Source organism: Pteropus vampyrus, unplaced genomic scaffold (genome assembly GCF_000151845.1).
Source record: "Pteropus vampyrus isolate Shadow unplaced genomic scaffold, Pvam_2.0 Scaffold401, whole genome shotgun sequence".
In the NCBI taxonomy this organism is placed as follows: Eukaryota; Metazoa; Chordata; class Mammalia; order Chiroptera; family Pteropodidae; genus Pteropus; species Pteropus vampyrus.
Genome location: NW_011889182.1, coordinates 71469 through 73096, shown reverse-complemented (window position 1 = coordinate 73096; position 1628 = coordinate 71469). Strand labels below are relative to the sequence as shown.

At 59.9% G+C, this 1628-nt stretch overlaps 1 protein-coding gene across 1 annotated transcript in view; it reads right to left on the bottom strand.

Annotated features, from left to right (window-relative positions):
- The window catches only part of TRMU (tRNA 5-methylaminomethyl-2-thiouridylate methyltransferase), an 18076-nt gene that overhangs the window by 2893 nt on the left and 13555 nt on the right, over positions 1–1628 (bottom strand). The window contains exons 7-8 of the mRNA XM_011380730.2: positions 1097–1270; positions 947–1013 (exon numbers count right to left, since the gene is read on the bottom strand). Of these exons, the coding sequence (XP_011379032.2) occupies positions 947–1013; positions 1097–1270 (241 nt within the window). The remainder of the gene's footprint in view (positions 1–946; positions 1014–1096; positions 1271–1628) is intronic.

The following is a 1628-nucleotide window of genomic DNA, read 5'->3' as shown; positions in this document are numbered from 1 at the left end:
CTCCGAGTGACAGGGCGCAGGCAGAGATGACTGGGGAGTCGCGGCCCCTACTTCAGCAAGCAGGACAGCTGGATCACGGGCCTCACAACCATGAGCCCTCTGAGGGCTCCTGCTGGAGACGGGCTGGGAGCATCCTGCAGCTGGCCCTCCTCAGGCGGCACTGCTGTTCCTTCCTCTCGTCTCAGAAATGCTCGGCTCTCTGGGAGCCTGTGCCGTCTAAGCCCTGCTTCCCTCAGCAGGAAGGGGAAGCCGTCTGCCCGGACTGAGGTGGGGGACCTCCGGAGGACAAGCCACGTACGAGACCGTCCACATCCGAGCGGTAGCCCTGGCCCTTTCCCCAGCTCAGACCCACGCTGAGTAGAGACTCACCTGGTCATCAGGCCTCCAAGGGCGCAGCCCCGGCGCGGACCAGCCCGACTTCCGCCCTCCCACCCAGGCTGGAACTCCTGCCCCCGACTGGTCTCTGTCCCTTGTCCTCCCTGTTCCAGTTCAGTGAAGGCTCGGAGACCCCACCGCAGTGTCTGCAGATGAGTGAGAGCACCTCGCCACACGCGGGACACCGCCTGATGCCACCTCTTCGCCTAGTCCTAAAGCATGAAGCTCACGCTTTGAAGCCAACCTGGCCCCGTTCATCGGGTGGGGCGGCGAGTTTCTCTGTCGTCTAATATTTCCTTTATATAGTGAGAAAGTAATTCTATAATCCTATTTACAGGGACTTAGAGCATAACTCAGGGAGCGAAGTCTTGGACTCAGCCTGCTTTTTTATTAGCCGCAATGCTTGTAAGAAGACATCTTGAAACGCAAAGATCCCACGTCAAAGCCGCCTCCGCGCCCCGCCATCCACCCCTTGTCCCCACAGTCGGAGGCACGGCGTCTAAACCTCCTGGAATTGAGTCACCCCACAACTCAAGGTGCTTACAACGTGAAGCCAGAGGATGCGCCTCACCTTTATGCGTTCCCAGGACCTTATTGTCTTCTATCGAAATGAATCTGCCGGGCCGGGGCTGTAAGTACTGGAGAGCACGCACGGCGTCACTGCTGGGGCCAGGTCTGCGGCAGAGACACGGCCCCATCCTGTCCGCCAAAACACACTCACCTGAAGAATGAAGTTTTCAAAATTTCTTTTACCAACGAAACAGATGCCCATGCTCTGAAATGAAGAAGGGCCGATCATGAGACGAAGGATGGGCAGGAGGTGTCTGCCTGCGAATGGGCCGTGCTGGGCCCAGGGCCGGCGTGCCCCGCCCAGCACCCGGATGCCAGCCACAACCTACACGCAGGCCGGGAGTGGCTCACCGACAGCCTCTCAGGGGTTAGTCAGGGTCCCTAACCTGTGCCCTTGCCTGTGCGGTCCGGGCCTGTGTGGCAGACCATCGGAGCAGCTGCCCCGGGAAAGAAAACTTAAGCTGCTCAGGCCCTTCAGGCCACTGCGCGTGAGTCTCGGGAGAGAGGAAGGGACCAGAGCAGGAGCAGGGGGCAGAACGGTCAGGCCAGAGGCTGAAGCGTCCAAGGAAGGAGAAGTCTTCCTCAGGAGGTGTGCCCTCGCACAAGGTGACGACAGCGGGGACAAGCTCTCCACCGCCATGCTCAGCAGATGGCCTCATCTCTCATTCTTTGGTTTCTGTCCC